Genomic DNA, 21,846 nt, shown 5'->3' with positions numbered 1-21,846 from the left:
CCCATCTGAGCTGCATGGGCTCAGACTCTACCTGGCCTGGAGTTTGTACCAGTCGGGTCGGTGTCTGGTGAGTGGTCGAAGACTGTGCTCTAGGCAAAAACCGCTCAGTGTGGGACCGCCTCCTTTCCCTTATACGGTTATCCAAACGGAGGGCTAAATCAATATATTCATCTAGGTCCTCTGGTTCCTCCAATAGAACTAGTTCATCCTTTAAATTTTCATCCAGAGTCTGAAAAAACATTGATCTCAATGCACCGGAATTCCAGCCAGATGCAACCGCCAAAGTAAAAAAATCTATGGAAAAATCAGTAAGTGGTCGGTTGCGCTGCTTAAGCGTGCATAACCTATGAGCCACCTCAGTCTGACCCAACTCTAAATTGAATATGGATCTGAAGTCCTTTAAGAATTCATCATAAGTGCAGCCAAAATGACTATAATTAGTGAATCTTGCCTCCGCCCATCGGAGTGCCCTACCAGATAGTGAACCCAGAATATAAGATACCTTTGCATCATCATGGGGAAATGACTGAGGGGAACGGTTAAACACTAGAGAGCACTGCAACAAAAACTCACGACAACCTCCCACGTCACTGGAAAACTTATCCGGGCAGGGGAAGTGACGTCTCGGCCATGCGGAAGTCGCTGCACTACTGGAGGCTCCGCAGCGGCCCCCGGTGGTGCTGTGGCTCTAACACTCAGGGTGTGCTGCATGAGTGCCGTCATCTCCCCCAGCTGTTGACTAACCTGTCGCTGCTGTTCTAGGATTGAACGGAGGGTTGAGTCATGGGCCTGGATCGTTTGGCCGTGTTCTGAAACGGTTCTCCGTAGTTTTTCTGCTGGGTCCGGCTGGCCTGAGTGTTCTGTCATAGTGTTAATGGCCGACTTGACCCACATGCAGAAAAACACAACTAAACAGAGAAGCGTTTAGTAAGAAGTTTTATTTGCAGAACCAGGTAATGGAAACCGAGGATGCTGAGCAGCTGCAAGAGAAAAGCGAACGCAGGTAAGACACCACCAAAGAAACCTTAACAATGTGCTCTATGTGAGAGCTTACGTCCGGTTGAGTTAGGTCCGCCAGGGAGAGAGGTTATGATCCTGGAGGGGCTGTGAGCAACACTGCAACGTTGGAGCAAGGTAGTCCTGAGAGGTTCGGAGGAGGGTGGACAGGGTTCGCCTGGAGCTATGAAGCAAACGTCTGATCCGGCAGCCAGCGGGTAGAAGAGCGAGAATCCAGAATCCATAAACTGTTAGAAGTCTTCCAGAGATCTCTTAGGAACTAGGCTTTAGTATCCTGAGACAGATAAGACCATTAGTCAAGGGAATAAACAGAGTCTTCACAGAAGACCAAAAACTTCACAAAATCATGAAATTGGCCAGGCTGAATACCACGAGGAGGCAAAACACTCAGGCGTCGAAGTACTGGCTCGCCTCCTTCTTATAGTCCTCCAGCTGATGACACTCATGCGATACACCTGACCACCCAGAACTCAGCTCCTAACGCCCCTACTGGTGGAAAAGGGTTAGTAGCAGGCAAAAATAACCAGGATCTGACAGTGAAGTTCATAGACCTTGGGCTTGCCTGCTCAGAACATTTGTGTCACCCATTTTGTTTTATCGAAATATTGAGCAGTTGCTACCACTCAATATTTCTTTCAATTTAAAACCTTACTGTACCCACTCCAAGCTTTTTTTAATACTGTTTCACGGTTGTAACTTGGGAATAAAGATCCCAAAATATATTCTGTGTCTGCTCTCCCCCTAACTTTACCAGCTTCCATGTACACAAAGAAAGACACTGGCAAAAACTCAGAATCCCTAAATGCACTGCATTAACCAACTTTTAGTGAACGTCAGGAAGGTGGAGTCACAGCAGGAATCCCTGTAATGTCATGGAGCCACCAACAAAACAATTGTCTGAGCCACGCTGGGGAGGCAGTGCACAACCACCTGAATGTCTTTAAAACTCACTGGCGAATAAGATGGTACTTCCAAGAATCCTCGGATCCAAAGTTGACTACAATCTGACTTTAGTGTATCTGTCAGAACAACCAAAGGTTAACTTATGATCTGCTGTATGTCCATCCAGCTATCATGAGGTAGTTAAGATGAGCTGTTGTAAACTTTTTTTTCTGAGCTTCTGCAGAAAAGGAATCGAGCCAGAGGTTCTAATCATGTCAAGTGAAGGGACTTTCCCCCTTCCTGCCTGAGAGGAGACAGAATAGGAAACGCAGCATTGCAGGCTTTCCTGCATGCCAGTCCAAGCAGAAGCTACCCCAAACTGCTACTGCGAGCAGCTGCAAAAGCTTCTTTGTTCATCTTCACCACACAACCCAACACCCTTTGGACCTTCTTTACTTCTGATTGTCAGAACGATGGTGCTTCTCTGCACCACCGTATCCACAAAATTAGTCTAGGATAAAACAACCTAAATATTGTTTAGTTGAATAGTTTCTAGTCTAGTTAAAGAGTTTGTTATTTTTTGGAGAGAAGTCATTTTGAATTTATTCAATATGTGTGCAGAGTATGCTGTTTTGAGAATGCCAGTGCTCAAAATCACTCTTTCATTTATTGTTCTAAAACCACCGCCATATTGGACTGGCATTCACAGGACAATATTGAACAGACTGAAAGTTGTTTGGTTAAATATTAAATAACCAAACTTAAATATATAATTGCACAACAATGAGCTTTCTCTAGATCAACAAAAACACAATGTAGCCCCATCTGACCTCCTCTGTACATCTCTATCAACATCCTCAAAGCAAATATCGCATCTGTAGTACTTTTTCAATGCATGAAACCATACTGCTGCTCAGAGATGCTCACTTCTGACCTCATTTTAGCTTCCACTATTTCCCAAAACTCCATTGTATGACCCATCAACTTTATTCCTCTACAGTTGCCACAGCTCTGTACATCTCCCTTGTTCTTGAATTAGCACCAGCACACTTCTCTATTCATTAGACATTGTCTCGCTCTTCATTGAACAGCCAGGGCCCGTATTTACAAAGAATCCTAAGATTCAAAGTAGCTCCTAGTCTCGTCATTCCAATAAAAATCTTAGAATTTCTTGAATTCTAAGATTCTTCTTAGAATTTTCCCTCGGTAAGACAAAAGTTATTCACAAAGCATCGTAGGCCTCAAGAGAGCTCCTAACATGAGGAAATGTTAAGAGTAGTGAGGAGGACTTTTAGTGAGCTTAAGCAGGCAAGATGGCAGAAAGACAGAGAGAAAAGAGAGATATTCTCCATTCAATGAACATCAAATTCATAAAACCCTACCAGCTCGATCGCGCAGGGATCTACCCCCATATAGTCAAGTAACTGAGCACATAAACCTTTATAACAATCATACAATTATTAATACAGAGATAAGATAAACTTTACCATCCCCCTAGGGTGAAATTAAATAGTTTCAGGGGCAGAACAGATTAAAGGTGCACCTCTAGTCAAGTCAGGTTTATTTATATAGCGCTTTTCAGCAACAAGGCACTCAAAGCGCTGTACATGAGGAAAAACATTACAATGATACAGAAAAACAAATCAAATGACATTAATAATCCTTGGAAGTTTACTGGTAAGAGCTAGTTCTAATCCAATCTTTCTAATAGAGTTAATTAGCTCATTATGTCCTCTGTGGTAAGGAATTTATCCTGTGCTAGAAGAAAAATGATAATATTAATCATTGAGGTTGCTGGTATGAGGCAGCTGTGGTCCCATCATCAAATAGTAACAGTCATGGCCACTCACTGAAGTCTAAGTAGAGAAGCTGGGTCACTGGTAGGTCCAAACTTTTAAAATACAAATAATGTTTGGCTTTCACTGGTATGAAATTGTTGTAATACAATCCTTCTAAGAAATCTAAAAATCTCTGGTCATTGGTGTAAAAACAGCTGTAGTCAAATTTTTAAATACTAATAATATTTGGCTTTTGCTGGTAATCCTTCTGAGAAATCTGAAAATCTATGAAAAGTAATGAAATCACATATTTAGGTAAAGTAAGATAGGAAGAAAAAAGAAATCTGACTGTATTCTTAGCAGAATACAGTCTGAAGTAAAAACCTCAGCAGGGGTAAGCAACAAACACATAAGTAAAGATGCGAATGTAAGTGTGAGTGTGTTTGCAAGAATTAGACTGTCAACACTGATAGAAGCGACATTGTCCTTGAGAAGAGAGGTGGAAGTTTTATCAATCGGCTGCATAGTCCTATCAGCACACAGCTGGTAGGGAAGTGCTGGGGAAGAGCGTCGTGTTTATATAACATCCAGGAGATATTTTGTCGATAGCCAGTTAGCAGAAGTTGCCAAGGCCACGTTGGGGCACCAGATTTAGAAAAACAATAAAAGTTGTGGTTCAGGCAGTTGTGAATTTCCAACCACCTTAAGAGTTTTACTGGTATGTCTCAATTGCGAATCCAAATAGCCAAATTTCTGGTACTTTCTGCAGATCTGGAGCGTACAACTTCTCCAAGATTATATCCTTTAACCTCTGAGTCCAACCGCTGCCAGACTGCGATTCTGTTCAAGAATCGTGTCCAGCTTGCGATTCTGCTCTCTTAACATTTCAGTCTGAGTGTTGATCACTCTACAGACTCCATCTAACATCACAGGCAGCTTTGGAAAGCTTTGAACAGTCGCCCACGTTTTGTGACAGGCACACAATCTTCCACTGCTGCCAAGAATCCATTATGTATCCAGTCCAGAGAAGAACGTCCCGCCTGGACAAGAGGGGTCTCCTTTATCCTGTTTCCCGTCGAAAAAATTTGATCAATTACGTTGTGAGACCAGCTGACCTAATCCATAATTTACAAGTTTGGAGGATATGCAAAGCGAGGCTCTGAGAAAAATACAGACAAAAGCAGAAGCAGGGTTCAGCAGGGAGGGAGAGAAAACGTGTGTCTTCCACCGAGAGAAAGAGAAAAGCTTCAAGGGTCTCTAGTAAGGTAATATTTGGATTGATAAATAAATAACAGAAACAATAATAAATAACCATGAATAAAAATGAACAAAAACACAGACAATATAGTACAGAATTATTTCTATGTTTACAGACTGTAAAATGTTTTCAAAAAATACATTTTGAAAAAATTGGAAAAACCTAATGAAATATACATTAATGCAAACTCTAGACAAGATACAGTAAAATAACAATAATCTAAGAACTATATATATAGAAGGAGGATATAAATGAGGTGAATACATATTTGTTGTATTGTACATGATGATGTCAGTAGCCTGAGCCTAAATGGTCATCTGCAATGCCCCCATCTGTGGAGAAAGTTAGCTTGTGTGCTGCAATCTCCTGTCTAGCCTCTGAAGGCAGCAGGTACCAGAGCTTCTCACATTCCAGGCTGGTGCGTGAAAGCAGAGGGAAAGACAGTGATCTGCTTGGAAATGCCTGTTTATTTGCACCGTGATTGTTCCTCTATTCAGTTCAGTTTTCTCCAACTTTTTTTCTCTACTTTTATTTTGTTTTGGTCATTTTACCAAACTATACCAAATTATACATGCAGGCAATGACAGTAAAATGCATAATTTTAATAATAATATGAAATAATTAATATCAAATAGATGCAGTATGAAAATGACCACCATGGCGAGTAAACATAATAATAACAAATTAAAATAATGACGAGAATGTAAATAAGCTAAGTTGATGCTGTCTGACAATTAAATTTTGCTAAATAATCATCATGGTTTACACATTTCCTAATCCAGTCAACATTCTATCATTGGCTAATTTCTCTCCATTCATTACTAGGAGCACATTTGTTTTTTTTTGTTATTGTTCATTTTTATAACAAATCACAGCTCTTAGAAGACAGCGTCACACCTAGTGACAAGGTCAAACACACCTTCTCACCAAGATAGGAATTTCTGTTGTGTCCTTGCTTAGAGTTGCTCTTAGTGATGGGTAGATGAGACGTCATGAAGCGATTCGACACATTGCCAAACTGTATTGATACTGTGTCGATACTGTGTCACTGAATACTGACATCTGCTGGACCTTAAAAATCCCTACAGGAAACCTAGTTGACAGACTCAACTGACACTGATTTGACGACCTAGTATACACAATAATATAATTTAAGTCATTGTATGTTATATTGTATTTTTTCATATCTTCATTTAAAATATCTTTGATATTTTTAGATACAGTCAATAAATAACATGTATCATAACGTGAAAATCTAAGTGAACATGTGAATGAGGGTGCTTTTGGACTGGGATTTTTTTTTTTTCCAAAAAATACGTTTTTCCAACGTTTGAAGTGTCTGTTACACTTTTTTGTTAAAACTTCTCCAGGTGTAGAAAACACCTGCTCACGATGCACAAATAAGGCTGGAGGGCAGAGAAGTTGTAAGAAAAGGCAGAAGAGGTTTGGATAGATTGTGTTTTGGTTGTCCCAGTATCTCATAGGATCCTGGGACCTGGCAATATTGCCCTCTGCCAGGTGTCTCTTCACCTCCTGGATGGGCTCTTTTGTGCGTCCTATTACAGACGCACATTCTGACTGCAGTCTACTGATGGCCTCATTGCACTTGGAGGAACTGCGGAACCCAAGTTATTTAGATCTGGGGTCTAGAAGTGTTGCTAGGGTCAACACATTTAATGACTCCAGACTGAAAGCAATGTCTGTGAGTACGCTTCAGTTGTTCATGTAGGTGTATGGCTGCCTGTGTGTGCAAGGTTGAAGCATTACGGTCTAGTGCAAGATAGTTCAAGGGATGACTTTTGACCCTGACACTCGCCTCTCTTTAGACAACTCCACTGTAGCTTGATGGAAAGGAGCAAGCACAAGACGTGTTTCTTTTGTATACTCATCAGCTGTAAATTGAGTCAAATATGTTTTTAGAGCGGCCAGAGATACCCACACTGGTTCCTTCGCATCATGTAGCCTTGACATCATTTCATATGTGCTGCTCCAGCGTGTCGGCACCTCATTGATAAGTTTCAGGGTTGGTCGTCCAATCTGTTGCTGCACTTGAGCAAGCTTCTCCTTGGCTGTAGTGCTTGATCTGAAGTATGTGACAATGTGCCTGGCTTTGTGTCTGATGGATGTAAGAGTGGGGATCTGATCAAATGATTTTCAGACTAATAAATTGAGACTATGTGCAGTACAAATTAAGTGCGGAATTTGGAGCTGTCTAGAGGATGCAATCATGTTTGGTGCTACGTTGTTCACAAGACATTTTACTTTATTGGTTATGGCCCAGTCCTCCATCATGCCCCTTTTTCACTTGGGCCAAATTGTCAGCAGTGTGACTTTGTGGAAAGTATTGCACTCCCAACACAGATGTACACAACTGCAAATTCTCATTAATGTTGTAACAGGTAAGAGCCAAGTAAGCCTCGATGTTCACAAATGTCCACACCAGCCGTTATACTCACTGCCACAGCGTGCTATACTTCCATTTTCACTCATTTCCGTTCCTCCTCGTACTTTTTGGCCACGATTTGTTTGATGGTCTGAAAATTACACCAAGTCAAACCAAAAACAAATCAAAATATTTAAGTTAAAGATTAAATAAATTGGATATATCAACTACTATTTTAGATAATTTCCACACAAACCTTTCTGGTTGGCAAAACATATGAGGGCTGAAGGATCTGAACCAGTTCCCTGAACCCTTCCCTCTCCACAATGCTGAGGGACTAGCAGTCCTTCAGGATGAAATTCAGCAGAGCCTCATCCAGCAGCTGCTTCCTGGAAGCTTGATGGATAAAAATAACATCAAGAATAAATTAAAGGAATTATCAAAAAAGCAACTGTGAGTAAGTTGAAGAATGGCTGTATACCTGGGTTTACCCTATTATTCCTCACAATGCACAAAACATCTTCATCAAAAATTCCAGAAGGTCCCAGCCTTCAGTTCTTACAGGCCGTTGTTAGGATTATTAATCTGAGAATATTATTTAATATTTAATATTAATATTTAAATATTTTATCAAATAATATTTGGGTCTGTTAAGGGTTGCCCTGTGAATACCAGCCCAGTAAGGCGATGGTATTAGGACAAAATGGAAAGGTGTGAGACGAGCTCTGACATTATTGAACAGCATAAACTCTGCACATATATGGAATGAATTCACACAATTTCTTAAAATACAAGAATTTATTAACAAAAATAAGTCAACTCAAAGTCAAACATATTTCAATCAACAAACTCTTTACTTTGCTAAAACAATCCAACTAAACTACCAAGCAGAATTAAAGAATAACGAAGACTAATGGACTATGTACAATATATACAAGTTGATTAAAGATGATTGAGAACCATGACCGAAAAGAGTGATGCAACATTACCATGCAATGTTATTTATGTTTGAGAAGCAAGGATCATCTTGAAGGATCTGGAAATGAAGTTACGTTGGTCTTGGAACTAACTTAGGTAATAATCAGCATACCATTAGACAACCCTTCACAATACAAGATCAAGTAAAATATTATTTTCATAAAATAATGTTTTAAGAATGATCTGCTGAATAAAACCAACCTTCTGGATGAATTCTCAACGGTGTCTCTTTAGCTGCCTTTATTTATTGAAATAATATCTGAAGAAATATTATTAAGGGAACATCGAGAGGAGCCAGTTGAGGTGGCTCGGGCATCTATACCGGATGCCTCCTGGACACCCGGGAGGTGTTCCAGACATGTCCCACCGGGAGGAGGCCCAGGGGACGGCCCAGGACATGCTGGAGGGACTATGTCTCTCGGCTGGCCTGGAAACGCCTTGGGCTCCCCCCGGAGAAGCTGGAGGAGGTGTCTGGGGAGAGAGACGTCTGGGCGTCTCTGCTGAGTCTGCTGCCCCCGCGACCTGGGCCCGGATAAAGCGGAAGACGACGAGTACAAGTACGAGTATTTTGGAAAGGACCAAATCTTTCTGGAGAAATTGGGCTTAATGGTGTTTACTTAGTTATCAAATTTAGTAAAATGATGTTAGGGACACATTATTTACTGGATTGAAAGCTAACCCTTTCTGGGTAAATATTATTTAGCAGCAAGCACGTGTCCTTAGCTGTTAGCAGTTAAGCTAACAAAGGAGGCTAATAGCTTAGCAACAGAATCAAACACACACCTTTAAAATTACCGTTGATAAAAGGGTTAAAATGCATAAGTGTGGACGGCACGATACGATCAATCTTCTTTTTAAAATCACCCTTTAATAAAGTTTGTCTTAACTTTAATAACACACAAACACAGAACACAAACTGTGTGCTGCAGATATTCTGCTAGCACCAAGATAGCTGAGTTCAACACAAACAAAACCAAACTTCATAAAATGAAAAATGATTAGATCATTTCAATCTAAATCCTTCTATTTCTCTGCTCTGCCCAAACACTTAACCTCATGAACTGTGGTGAGGAACGTTGTCCAAGGCGGAGAAGTTTGAAAGAAATGTCCACAGTCTTTAAACGGTTAGCTACAGCTAACCTCCTTAGCTGTGGGGAGTGGCGGCTGTTCTGTCGGCCAGTCTGTGAACAAACGGTTAGCTTCTAGCTAACCTCCGTGGCTGTGGATGAAATACGGCCCGTTCTGTCCGCCAACCGCACTGCAAGTTACCGTAACCACGGTGATGCGGTCTCTGCTGTCTTCCTTCCGGACTGGGAGACCGCTCCACTTGGCTTCGTAGAGACCGCTTCTCTGTAGGGAACTTCTCTGGGACAGTTTGCTTCTGCAGGCCTCAGAGAGGAAGTAAGCTATGCTTACACCTTAATATCCCCGTTTATGAATGAAAATACCGGATACACAGGCAGTATTTCATTCGTACTTAACTTTGCATACGATTGATGATCGCATGACATCCTTGGATCCAGTTGAAGAGTTTATGTCTTTTTGCCAGCAAAGAGACATAAACTCTGGTTGGCTTTGAGAGGAAACCAGTTGTCTTTTCATCATTTTTATATTAGTAAACTTTCTTCTCCCACAGTCAGTTTCTCCAAAGATGAGTGTAGCAAACTTAAAGAGGACCAGTATAGGAGAGGCACTATACATCTACAAGTTTCTTCCAAAAGTAGCGATGGGTCACACCAACTGAATACTGAATGGATTATTTTATTGCCTCCAAACAGAGCAATTACAACATTTGTTTACAAATATTGAAAATCAAATACAATGACCAACATAAATAGAGCTCTTTCCCCCCTTTAGGAAAATAAAATGAAATGAAGTCCAGTTCTTAGCAATGTTGCTACCCGGGTAGTGTTGTCTATGGGATCTTATTTGCAACCCAAATGGCTGTTTCAGATTCTTGTGAAGGTTCTTCAGTGAATGGATACCCCGGCAGGCTACACCGCTTATCCCCATCCGCGGTTCATTTGGGCTCGGCTCGCCATCACGATCAGAGAACCCAGCATCACTATAAAACCAATCGGGATTTCCGCAAGCTATTACCCAACAAGCAGTCATCTCAGTCGCTCACTGGAATTCCACAGATAGTAAGTGGTCCCTTCTGTAGCTTCTAGATCAGTCAGTAGGTTCACAGTTCAACCAGTCAGTGCACATGTCAAGAGCACGTCTCAGAATCTCTCGTAATGCTGGTAGAAAAAATTATCAAAAAACACACTGGTTAACTCAAGTCAGTAGAACAATGAGCGATCTCTGGGGGACCCTTCAGGCATTACAACTAGAGGTGGATTCTGTAGCCCACTGTTTCATGTGGGTTACACCCTCCCCCTCCCCTCTCGACTGGGCATGAGTCCCTTCATGTTCTGATTGGTGAATATAATAGTCACTGTCACCAAAGGTCTCAAGTGCCTTGGAATAGTACATACTTGTGTGAACCTTTCCTCATGGGTGACGGGTACCAGAATGGTGCAGTAAAACTGCTCATCATCGGACTCAGGATTTCCCTCATTTGTTTGAGGTTGATTGTGGCTCCTCAGCCAACAAGGTCTAGGTTCAGGTTTTCCCAGTTCCTCCTCTTCACACAGGTTACCACAAGCTAGTAGGTGATCTCTGTGCAGGGTATGAATGGGACCATCCCCATTGATGGGTTCTACAGTGTACACAGGTAAGTCTTATACCGTGGATACTGCCAGCTTCCACTTATATGCGGGTTTATGTTTATTGCGCAGGCGAAGGTTCGTGACAAGAACCTGATCGCCGGCCTCCAAAGTTGATTCTCTCACTGCTCTGTCAAACCGATGTTTGTTCTCTCCCTTTGGGCATTTCTGGTGGCCACCTGATAGCTCCCCTCCAGGCTTGCTTTCAGGTTTTTCACGTACTGAGAGTGAGATTTTGGAGGACCATCCTTGACAGGCAAGTTGAAAGAGATGTCAATTGAGAGTTGGGGCTGCCACTCAAACATAAATTTATAAGGACTGTAGCCTGTCACCTAACGTTTGGTGGAATTGTAGGCATGGGTCAGTGGTTTCACAAAATTGCGCCAATGACATTTGTCTTTGTTTTTAAGGGTTCCGAGCATAGAAAGGAGGGTTCGGTTGAACCGTTCAACCGGATTTCGCCAGGGGTGATAGGGACTGGTTCGGACTTTTGCGATCCCAACTAGAACACACAGCTCTTTGATGAGTTGGGACTCAAAGTCTCCGCCTTGATCACTCAACAGATGCTCTGGAAACCCATAGTGCACTAAAAACTGTTCCCATAGGTTCTTAGCAACTGTTGAAGCTTTCTGGTCTTTTGTGGGCATAGCCACTGCGTATTTAGTAAAATGGTCTGTTATGACCAAGGTATCCTTGGCGTTATGGCTATCTGGCTCTAGAGACAAAGAAATCCATGCACACTAGTTCCATGGGATGAGTTGTTTGAATGTTTATGAACGAAGCACTTTTGTCAGGAGGTGTTTTCCTTCTGACACATCGCCCACATGTTTTTATTTTTTGCTCAACATCTACTGCCATTTTCAGCCAATAAAACCTTGATCTGGCAAGCTCAATCATTCTTTCAAAACCCATGTGCATTGTGGAGTCAACTGAGTATGATTGGCCTCAAAGAAGTTGGGACAACAAACTGATAAGAGATGTCACCTTCAGTCTGACAAGCTCAATATAGTAGACCATTTCTTAAGGTAAGCCATTTCCATTCTCTGTACATGGGCTTAAGTTCAGGAAAGTCAGTATGAGAGTCGACAATGGGTTCATTTCCAGCTTCAATGAGCTAGATGACAGTATTAATGACTGGATCGGACCGTTGGAGTTGTTGAAGTTCTGTCTCTGTGTAAGCAGGTAAGGTGGTCCAACCTAACATTTTTTCACTTGCGTAGAGGTCAGGTACTGCATTTGCGTGAATTGCAAGTGACTCTACCAGGGTGACTGAAGGTAGAGTGTTCTCAGTTTGGTCTAGGAGAAGGTGTTGACACAAAACATTGACTGCATCAGCTGAAAGTAGTTCTTGGCTCTCTTCCACAGATGCGGAGTTACTGCTTATTGCATCATGAGGGCGCCTAAAAAGACCATCAGCGTCTTGATTGCTCTGGCCAACATGGTATTTGATGTTGAAGTTGAATGTTGAAAGAGCAGCCAAACAGCGATAACTAGCTGCATCTAACTTCGCCGACTTTAGAAGGTAGGTTAATGGGTTGTTGTCCGTTATGACTGTGAATGTTGATCCATAAAGGTAGTCCTGAAACTTTTCTACCACCAACCACTTTAGAACAAAACATTTTAGCCTATGGTGGTATTGCTTTTCGCTAGATGAGCGTAGGCTATAACTCGCATTTCACCTTTGTGTTCTTGGTAAAGGGCTGCTCCTAGACCAAAAGTACCTGCATCAGTGTGGAGAGCATACGGTAACTTGGGGTTGGTAAACCCAAGTACTGGTGCTGTAGTAAGTTTTTCAATAATTACTTCAAAGGTGTGTTGGGAGTCAGGAGTCCACCTGTTGGCCAGGGACTCTTTGGGGTAGTAGCACCTTTCCTGACAAGGAGTATTTCTTCTGCCCTTCTTGAAAGGCTGGTAGACCCCAGTGAGATCGTTTAGGGGCTTTACTATCTTGGAGTAGTTCTGAACAAATCTGCGGTAATAACCCGCAAACCCCAAGAATGATTTAAGCTCTCTGAGTGTCTGAGGTTTTGGCAAGGTACGAAGAGCGGCAGCCTTTTTGGGGTCCGTTTCGACACCTTTGCTCGAAAAAATGTGGTCCAAATACCCAACGGATGTCTGAAAAAAACGACATTTAGATGGGCAAAGTTTTAAGCCATTCTCTCTTAGTTGCTGGAGGACATGTACATGCCTGGACTCATGTTCTTCTAGTAAGCTGGAAAACACTATAATATCATCCAAAAAGACTAGTACTTCCTTGAGGTGTAGGTTGCCCATACATTTTCCATTAAGCGTTGCAAGGTACTAGGGGCATTGGTAATGACCTGGGGCATGTGGTTAAACTCATAAAACCCCAACGGACAGACGAAGGCAGTCTTTGGCTTGTCACGCTCCTCCATCTCAATTTGGTAATAGCATGATTTAAGGTCCATTACCGAAAACCATTTCGAGCCAAAGAGAGCAGAAAAGGCCTCTTCAAGATTGGGGAGCGCATATGCATCGCGTATTGTCAGGCTGTTTAACCTACGATAATCAATACATAAGCGGACTTCCCCATTCTTTTTCCACACCACTACTATTGGGGAGGATTAAGGGGATTCAGATTCACGAATTATTCCTGCCTCTAGTAGGATTCGTAGATGCTTCCTCACTGCCACATAATCATTTGGGTGAATTGGGCGAGATCGTTGTTTGAAAGGTGTGTTGTCTTGTACGTTTATGTGGTGTTTGACTTCCGTTGCATGGCCGAAGTCTAGGTCATGCTGGGCAAATACATCTGCATATTCATTCAGTTTCTTTGTTATTTTGCCCATCCATTCTTCTGAAAGAGGAGACTACCAAATTCGAAGGTTGAGTCAGGCTTGGAAGTTTGTTCAGTGAACTGAACAGTGGCAGCAGAGCATTGGACTTTTTTTACCAGTGATAGCAGGTATGTGGTCTTAGATGTGCTCTGGTGTGTGGAGCTCTCCTATTACATAACTGTTGGGAATCCAAAGAGACAACCTTTGCAGATGCTGCTCAGGTAAGTTCACAAGACAACAATCCACAAATATTCCACCCGGCAGTGAAGAAAAAGATGCTCAACGATTGCACATTCGCCAGTACTATTGGTTTTGATGCGCCCTTCCAGAAGAACTCTTCCTTGAGCAGGGATGACTTGTGGCACTTTGCTTCTCACTATGACTGAGCCAACTCTCCCAGTTGAATTCATTGTTCTCCTCAGTCTGGGTGTTCGGAGGATTTGTCTATAGCCATAGATTACAAACAATTCACTTGGGTCTTGTCCATCACAATACTCATCATAGACTACATCAAGCACATTGGTACCAATAAGGATGGCAGATAGCAGTTTGAACGTATATCTGGGACGACTACAGCCAATGTAGAGACTTCAGGCTCCAGTTTCATAACTGTTATTGTTGCTCCGACAGAGTATACACCTCTAAATGGGACCACAACCATTTGTAGTAGACAGGGGAGTGGTGGCCTAGTGGTTAGAACAGGAGGTTTGCATTCCAGAGGGTACACTAGGGGCCAGGTTCATATCCCACAGATTGCCACTCTGGGTCCCTGAGCAAGACCCTAAGCCCCAGAATGTAATGTACATGTGCAATGACCAATAAAGATGATTATTATTTAAAAAATATATATAGTTGACTGTGGCATCAGAGCTGCGACACCCCCGTCCAATCAGCTGCGGTGTCTGTGGGATACAAAATGGCAGATGATGCCAGAAGGCCTGGTGGCGTCCAGCAACGTGCAAATTCAGCAAACAAAATGGTCCAACACTTGAGACAACATGTGTTGTGAATTGGTGCTATATAAATACACTGAATTGAATTGAAGTGTCATTGCTCTTCTGCAAGAATAACTGAAACATTTGCTTCATTTATTACAACTGATTAATTCATGTTAAAACTGCAATAAAAAGGTACAACTATTAAAAATAGCAAATACTTTAAATACTCATCCATCTAATCTAAAAATCCCTGGGTCATTTGATCATCTGCTTTAAAACTGCAGCCAAATTTAAAATTTGTTAATATTGTTAAGTAAAAAGAACACTCACCTTCGTTCTTAGTTTTTGACAGAATCTGAAAAAAAAACATACTGTTTAATAGTGCAACATCGATACGAGTTTGCTCAATTAACACATGTACAACTTATTAAAACAAAAACTCATTATGTATGTTACTACTACTACTTGTAGTATTAATAATAATATAAAAGGTTGAAAGCTGTTAAAGAGTTGCTAACAGGTGGTAATTCTCAAATCTGAGGTATTGGTCAGTGATACAATAGTTAAATAGCTAAAAGAAAGCATTTCTGCACATCTGATTGGGGAGTCAGAACTTGGTTAATGCATTGATATCCTTTACAGGCATGCTCATTTATATAAGCACAGCTGAGAGGTTTAGTCAAGCTGTAATTGTGTTTAAATGGTACTTGTAAACAACTAATATGTCAGCTGACCAGAGCATTAAGCCTTGAGGGCTAACTTGTCTGGGAGCATTATTGGAGTTTATCTTGTTTGAGACATTTTCTATACATCAGCCCGGTCTATGATACATGTAAAACCATACGAACTTCAACATATATGTTCTTAGGCTTGGTAAATTGCTAAATTATTTACAAAACAAACAAATGTTTATTTCAACATAATACAGACGAATTTTAAAGAGGCTGTAAGCTCACCTAGCCAAAACTTCAACAAAGCTGTAAGAATTATCAGTCAGTCAGTCATTTTCTACTGCTTATTCCATAGTGGGTCACAGGGAAGCTGGTGCCTATTACCAGCAGTCTATGGGTGAGAGGCAGGGTACACCTGGACAGGTCACCAGTCCATCACAGGGCAACACACAAACAACCATGCACACACTCAGTCATACACCTATGGGCAATTTAGAGTGACCAATTAACCTAACAGGCATGTCTTTGGACTGTGGGAGGAAGCCAGAGTACCCAGTGAGAACCCACACATGCACTGGGAGAACATGCAAACTCCATGCAGAAAGACCCCTGGTCGGGAATTGAACCCAGGACCTTCTTGCTGCAAGGCAACAGTGCTACCAACTGCACCACCGTGCAGCCCTTTGTAAGAATTATGATTATTGATTAATTAATATTCAACAAGGATTATAATTTAAAATCATAATGTGACAAAAATTAATTTCTGAACCAAAAATCATTACTTACGAATCGAAATCAGAGATGACCTCTGGTGTTGTAATTATGGCTCAAGGCCTTTGATAATTACAATTATTAAATTCTCAGTAATAATTGATAACTATTACTACAGGGGTTGGACAATGAAACTGAAACACCTGGTTTTAGACCACAATAATTTATTAGTATGGTGTAGGGCCTCCTTTTGCGGCCAATACAGCATCAATTCGTCTTGGGAATGACATATACAAGTCCTGCACAGTGGTCAGAGGGATTTTAAGCCATTCTTCTTGCAGGATAGTGGCCAGGTCACTACGTGATACTGGTGGAGGAAAATGTTTCCTGACTCGCTCCTCCAAAACACCCCAAAGTGGCTCAATAATATTTAGATCTGGTGACTGTGCAGGCCATGGGAGATGTTCAACTTCACTTTCATGTTCATCAAACCAATCTTTCACCAGTCTTGCTGTGTGTATTGGTGCATTGTCATCCTGATACACGGCACCGCCTTCAGGATACAATGTTTGAACTATTGGATGCACATGGTCCTCAAGAATGGTTCGGTAGTCCTTGGCAGTGACGCGCCCATCTAGTACAAGTATTGGGCCAAGGGAATGCCATGATATGGCAGCCCAAACCATCACTGATCCACCCCCATGCTTCACTCTGGGCATGCAACAGTCTGGGTGGTACGCTTCTTTGGGGCTTCTCCATACCGTAACTCTCCTGGATGTGGGGAAAACAGTAACGGTGGACTCATCAGAGAACAATACATGTTTCACATTGTCCACAGCTCAAGATTTGCACTCCTTGCACCATTGAAATCAACGTTTGGCATTGGCATGAGGGACCAAAGGTTTGGCTATAGTAGCCCGGCCGTGTATATTGACCCTGTGGAGCTCCTGATGGACAGTTCTGGTGGAAACAGGAGAGTTGAGGTGAACATTTAATTCTGCCGTGATTTGGGCAGCCGTGGTTTTATGTTTTTTGGATACAATCCGGGTTAGCACCCGAACATCCCTTTCAGACAACTTCCTCTTGCGTCCACAGTTAATCCTGTTGGATGTGGTTCGTCCTTCTTGGTGGTATGCTGACATTACCCTGGATACTGTGGCCCTTGATACATCACATAGACTTGGTGTCGTGGTCACAGATGCGCCAGCAAGACGTGCACCAACAATTTGTCCTCTTTTGAACTCTGGTATACCCATAATGTTGTGTGCATTTCAATATTTTGAGCAAAACTGTGCTCTTACCCTGCTAATTGAACCTTCACACTCTGCTCTTACTGGTGCAATGTGCAATCAATGAAGACTGGCTACCAGGCTGGTCCAATTTAGCCATGAAACCTCCCACACTAAAATGACAGGTGTTTCAGTTTCATTGTCCAACCCCTGTAGATGTCACTGTTTAATCAACTGCTTCACAGAAGGTGAGGGAACTTTGACCTTAATTTGACAGACAAATCACTCTTGCTCAAAATAAACACAAACGCTTTCTCTTTTTCTACGTGAATATTTATTAAATCAAGAGCCCTGATACACCTCGCTATTCTGATTCAATAATCTTCACCAAATCAAGCATGCAAAAGTTCTACACAAAAGGGGTAAAATTAACTAAACAATATAAACAACATTGAGTGTGTATGAAAGTCAAACCAGCAGTTACGGCAAAAACAAGAGAAAATAAAGTACTGAGCGAAGCTTTGGGAGGGGCCTCCACCAAGCTGCAGTCATAAAACCCCCAAAGTTGTAGCTTAGTGAACATAAAGGGTCATAAAACGGCAACCAGTGGAAAAACACGAAGAGTAAAGACAAAGGAATAGTGAGTATTCCACCACGAGGTTCTAGCAGTCCAAGTTTAAGTTCACCTGAGTCTGCGCTCAGGTGTTGAAAACACAGTTAGACACGCACAGCTTCAAAGCGTGGCGGCTTCAGAATCCAACAGCAATCAAAGTTTCAATAAGACATTGCATGCATATACAATTTAGAACACATTGGACTATAAGTGGCAATTCTAAATCGCCCTAAAATCCTACTCTATCCAGCCCAAGCTATTTCTAATAGAAATAAAACAAAACGGGATTACTTGTTGTCATCCTGTTTGGAGTAGGGGGGAGAGAGGGGGGAGCAGTTACGCATCCGTAAAAAACTCAAAAGGAAAGCGGTCGTCTTCGTCTTTGGACTCCTTTGGCAAAGGGGAAAAATATGACGGACTGTCAGCAGTCGACTAGAACAAAACAAGAATGAAAATTTCGTATCCTTGAAACCTCCGTGGGTTTTTGATCACTGATCCAGGAGTCCTTTCTATGGGAAGGAAAAGTAAATGTTGATGGATGTAGCTCCTTTAGTTGTTTCACCTAGAAACTAACTGTGGTGAGGGGAGAAGCTCAGTCTCAATCTGCGCCTCCTTTACCAGTCTCTGATCAATGAGATTCTGTTCACTCCCCGAAACGATCAGGGCGGAGAGGTTCTGTGTATGACGGTTGAATATTAAGGAACCTGGCAAAGTCTGGGGGCAAAAGAGTCATTGAAACGGTTCGCCTGCAGACCAGGGCCCAAAGCCAGGGGCCGAGATCCAAGGGAACCCAAGCGATCCCGAGAGAGCCGAAACGCCAGCCCAGCACCAGACAATCCCCAAGACCCAACCCCCAACCCCAGCCCAGACCCGACTAGAGGGCCCACTCCCTCTCCGGGCCTCCGACCACAGATGGGAAATAGCGAACGGGGGTGTGAAAAGACCCCAACCCTGCCTCCGCCAGCTCAAATGTGGTGTTGATGCATGTTGTTGTAGTGTGCATTTAAAAAGAAAAAAAATGGTGGGGAAGAGGGTCTGCCCCCCCCACTCTGAACCCTCAATGTCTACATGCAATTACACCCTTAGAGGTGAGCGCAGGCACCAGAGGTTAGGCTACTAGGATATCCTCCCTCCTGATGCCATTGAGTGCACCCACCCCCAAGACCCTACATGTGAATGTCATGAAAATGTTACCCTAACCCTAACCCCCTAACCCTAACATAACCAGATCAAAAAACCAAACTTGACAAAACATGAACTAGAAAACAAAAACTAAAGCCTGACCAGGAAAATAATAAACAGAAGCATGATTCAAAAACTGTGAGAAAAAAACAGAAACCAAGCAACCCTAAATCATAACAGAGATTTTAGAAAAAATGAACACATTTTCTTTTTTCACCACGCCAACCTAAAATTCTAACTCGGGCCCACAACAAAGTGGCTCTCAATCATGTAAAGCAGTCCAAAGTGGCGTTGAGTGCTGAATTTCTGAATTTTGCAAAAAGAGTAATAATCAATAGCAAAAGCACAATGAAATGATTCATGTTTTTTTCCATTTGTGTTTGCAGGAATTTCAGCCAAATTCAGGACTACTTCAGTCTTCTTTCATCACCCTGTACACAGTGTTCTTGACCTGGTCTGCTATGACAAATGAGCCTGGTGAGAATGTTTTTTAACATGGAGAATGTTCCAGTTTTTGGTTTATAGTTTCCAGACTTAAACAAGGCTGGCCATATTTCAGTATGCTTCTACTGGGATTTTACAGAAAACATGTCCTTTTGTACCAAATAGGGGAAAATGTCTTAGTTAATTTACTTCTCATTTCTGATGTAAAGTGCTACAATTTTAAAACTGTTATAAAAATAAATGCCTCAACTTCACATATTGACCCCATTTTGTAAGACATAACATTTTATTGTGTGGAAGCTCTGAAAGCTACATGTAAAAAGAAATCTCTGCTAATACAAACATTTTTGTTTGATTAACTGGTTTTAGTGCATCAAATTTCCTTAATACCTTTTAGTTGTTTAGGTGTCATCAGTAAAATCTTTACAGGTATCTGTTATCTTCCAAGAAATGTCTTTGAATGATTGTTTTGCATTTCTAGTTTCTCTCGTTGGTGTAAGCTGTACATTTGTATGTTGCTGTGTTCAGATCGAGAATGCAATCCCAATCTGCTCAGCATCTTCCAGCAGATTACTGCCCCAACACTTTGGCCTCTTCAAACAGAAAACCAGTCAGCTGTGGTGATCATTGGAGCTGAAGAACCTGTTCAGACATCCCCCTACTTACAGTGGTGGGATGCTCAGAGCATTGTGGGGCTGATTATATTTGTCCTGTGCATCCTTTACTCAAGGTAAACATTTAAACCAGTTGATTTTCCATATAAATTGCTAGAGGTATTGACTTTCATATTAAGGACAGAAATCCATATTGGTCCAAACGTCGCAAAACCACTTAAATGTAAATCAAAAAGCATAATTGTGTCCTCAGTAAGCTTGCATGAAATAGAACTTCCGGGGTTTGTCAATGTGAGCCGTTTTCTTTGCTTGTAGACCCAGTCCTTTTAGATTGCCCTGCTTTATGCACCCTCACTTTCTTGAAAATGACTCAAATGAGTTATTTTCTCTCCCCAGAGAGGTTTTATAACCTCTCTGCCTCATTAGGCAGAGAGGTTATAAAAACAGATAAAGTTCCACCTCAAAAGTTGTATACTGATTTTTTTTTTCCATTTTTTTATGTTTCCTATCCTGGCAATTCAGACATATACCATATAAAGAAGCGGTAACCCTTTCTGTTACAGTGCAATGATTGCTGTGTAATTTTTTAGTAAGTAAATATGGTATATCACTGTCATGAAAAATTATTTTATTTGTTAATTACAACCACGTTAGGGCTGCACGGTGGCGCAGTTGGTAGTACTGTTGCCTTGCAGCAAGAAGGTCCTGGGTTCGATTTCCAGCCGGGGGTCTTTCTGTATGGAGTTTGCATGTTCTCCCCGTGCATGTGTGGGTTCTCACCGGGTACTCCGGCTTCCTCCCACAGTCCAAAGACATGCCTGTTAGGTTAATTGGTCTCTCTAAATTGACCTTAGGTGTATGAATGAGTGTGTGCATGGTTGTATGTGTGTTGCCCTGCGATGGACTGGCGATGTGTCCTGGGTATACCCTGCCTCTCACCCATAGACTGCTGGACCCACTATGGAATAAGCGGTTGAAAATGACTGACTGACTATCAAGTTACTGTTCAACCATCTCCAAATTACCCAATATTTACCAAAAGATTACAGCAAAATATTACTAGTAACAGCAAATTACTATGTAATTGCATCTAGTTGGTGTGTAATCACAATAACAATTTACCAATGGCTAATGCCATACCTTTCCACATATTGCCAGGTAATTGCAGTTATTTATAAATTTAAGCAGACAAGGGAAAGCTGTGATTTCTTAGATTTTAAAGAGCTATTACATTGTATCTTGCATTGGGTTGTTTATTTTTTTATTTATTTAACATGTTCATAAACTAGCAGCAATAAAGTACTGCATTATTACCAAGTAAAACACAACAAATTACCCAGAAAGTAAGGTGAAACTGAACTGTAAAAGAAAGCCATGCTTTTTTTCTCAGATTTTAAACTGGTCAATTCAATTCAGTTTATTTATATAACGCCAGTTCACAACACGTTGTCTCAAGGCTCTTCACAAAAGTCAGGTTTATACATTCCAATTAATCGTAACCATTGAACAGTTCAGTCAGATTCAGTTATTTATTCAAATTGGATAAAAACTTTTCTATCTAAGGAAACCCAGCAGATTGCATCCAGTCAGTGACTTGCAGCATTCACTCCTCCTGGATGAGCATGTAGAGACAGTGGAC

At 41.6% G+C, this 21,846-nt stretch overlaps 1 protein-coding gene across 1 annotated transcript in view; it reads left to right on the top strand.

The window, feature by feature from the left end:
- si:ch73-267c23.10 (serine incorporator 1) overlaps positions 1-21,846 on the top strand; it is a 162,568-nt gene that overhangs the window by 102,287 nt on the left and 38,435 nt on the right. The window contains exons 7-8 of the mRNA XM_047348351.1: positions 19,536-19,626; positions 20,122-20,323. Coding sequence (XP_047204307.1) covers positions 19,536-19,626; positions 20,122-20,323 — 293 coding nt within the window. The remainder of the gene's footprint in view (positions 1-19,535; positions 19,627-20,121; positions 20,324-21,846) is intronic.

Source organism: Girardinichthys multiradiatus, chromosome 20, assembly GCF_021462225.1.
Source record: "Girardinichthys multiradiatus isolate DD_20200921_A chromosome 20, DD_fGirMul_XY1, whole genome shotgun sequence".
NCBI classification, from domain to species: Eukaryota; Metazoa; Chordata; class Actinopteri; order Cyprinodontiformes; family Goodeidae; genus Girardinichthys; species Girardinichthys multiradiatus.
This window is presented reverse-complemented; position numbering and strand designations above follow the sequence as displayed.